Here is a 1,308-nt window from a genome sequence, read left to right as displayed (position 1 = left end):
GAAGGGGTTAGCATATTCATACTGAGAACAGGTCCATGAGGCCAGGACTAGCCATAGTGAATAAGGGGAACCTCCATATGCAGAAGCAATAAACATCTGAATATCAGTCCTAGGAAGCAACATCAGAGGCCTTGAGCTTTATCCTTGTTTTGTTGGTCCTGGGTTACTGGTTGGTGGCCAGTGTTTGAAACAGTGGGCTGATCTAGCAGGACTCTTCACGTGTTCTTGCCTACCCCAAAGGAGGGTCAGAGGCCAATAGCATTTGGCAGAGGGTTTTTTAAAAATTGGCCCCTCCCCCCATCTTTCCCTGGGCCACGGCTGTGCTCACCATCTCTTGGCCACATAATCTACACCAGTTTATTATTTCTTTGTTTTCTTTGTCAGAACTTCTATCGCCTTGATTGAAGATGTCCAGTGGATTGAAGTAAGTCTTCCTCTTCTTTTGGAAATTTTAGCCCCATGAAAGACATCGCAAGCACTGCTCATAAGCTAACTTGTCTGTGACACCCAGTTCATCATGTTCCTGTGGTTTCACTAACTGAAATTTTATGAAATCATATGAGCTCATATATGTCCAAAGCATTTCCCTCATTCAGCTAACTACATTTTCATCCCACATTTCTCCCTATGAGCAAACAAGGCACTCTGTTCTGTTCTCACAACAACCCTGTCAGGTGGTTAGGATCAAGGAGTGTCTAGCCCAAGGTTGCTCTGTGAGCTTCACATCTATGTAAGGATTTGAACCTGGATATTCCCAGTCTTAATCCTGCCCTCTGATCACAATATTACTGCATTTCTGAATGTGATAAAACCAATTAGGGGTATTTTCATTTTCTATATTTGTGGATGTTTCAGTAACCTAGTTATTATCCGGAAGGAGTTTTGTGAGCAGTAGAGCTAGAATTAGCCACTATTGAATCTGTGCATGTATTGTTGAAAAGAGTCATGATTGGAAGAATAACACCACAAGCTGACGTTTGAGAAAGACGCAGGTCGAAACGGACTCTCAAGCCCGGGAAAGTTCGTCCTTGCTTCTGTTTTCTTGAGGACTACGGTCTCTTGATTTGTTGACTGGGTTTGTGGGGGCCAGAGAGTATTGTTTAGTGTGTGCCAATTTTCCCAGAGGAATCAGGATGATTCCTTTTGATTGCAAATTGTCTCATCATTACTCCCTAGTTTGAGTGAAGATGAATTATATCTGTCTTTCTGGTTATGCAAGGCCTGAGGATCTAGACAGCTTGCAAGCACAGCTCCTGGAGAGGTGTGGTTTTGAAGGGTAGGCCTGTCCTAGTGCGGCCACGCACAGGA

General features: G+C 43.8%; 1 protein-coding gene across 1 annotated transcript in view; it reads left to right on the top strand.

Moving 5' to 3' along the window:
* Positions 1 to 407: 407 nt before the first annotated feature.
* The window catches only part of LOC107112919 (arrestin-C-like), a 39,845-nt gene continuing 38,944 nt past the window's right edge, over positions 408 to 1,308 (top strand). The window contains exon 1 of the mRNA XM_015414129.1: positions 408 to 424. Within this exon, the coding sequence (XP_015269615.1) occupies positions 408 to 424 (17 nt within the window). The remainder of the gene's footprint in view (positions 425 to 1,308) is intronic.

Source organism: Gekko japonicus, unplaced genomic scaffold (assembly GCF_001447785.1).
Source record: "Gekko japonicus isolate JY-2015 unplaced genomic scaffold, Gekko_japonicus_V1.1 scaffold4192, whole genome shotgun sequence".
NCBI lineage: Eukaryota > Metazoa > Chordata > Lepidosauria > Squamata > Gekkonidae > Gekko > Gekko japonicus.
Note: the sequence above shows the minus strand (reverse complement) of the source record. Positions and strands in the feature narration are given on the sequence as shown.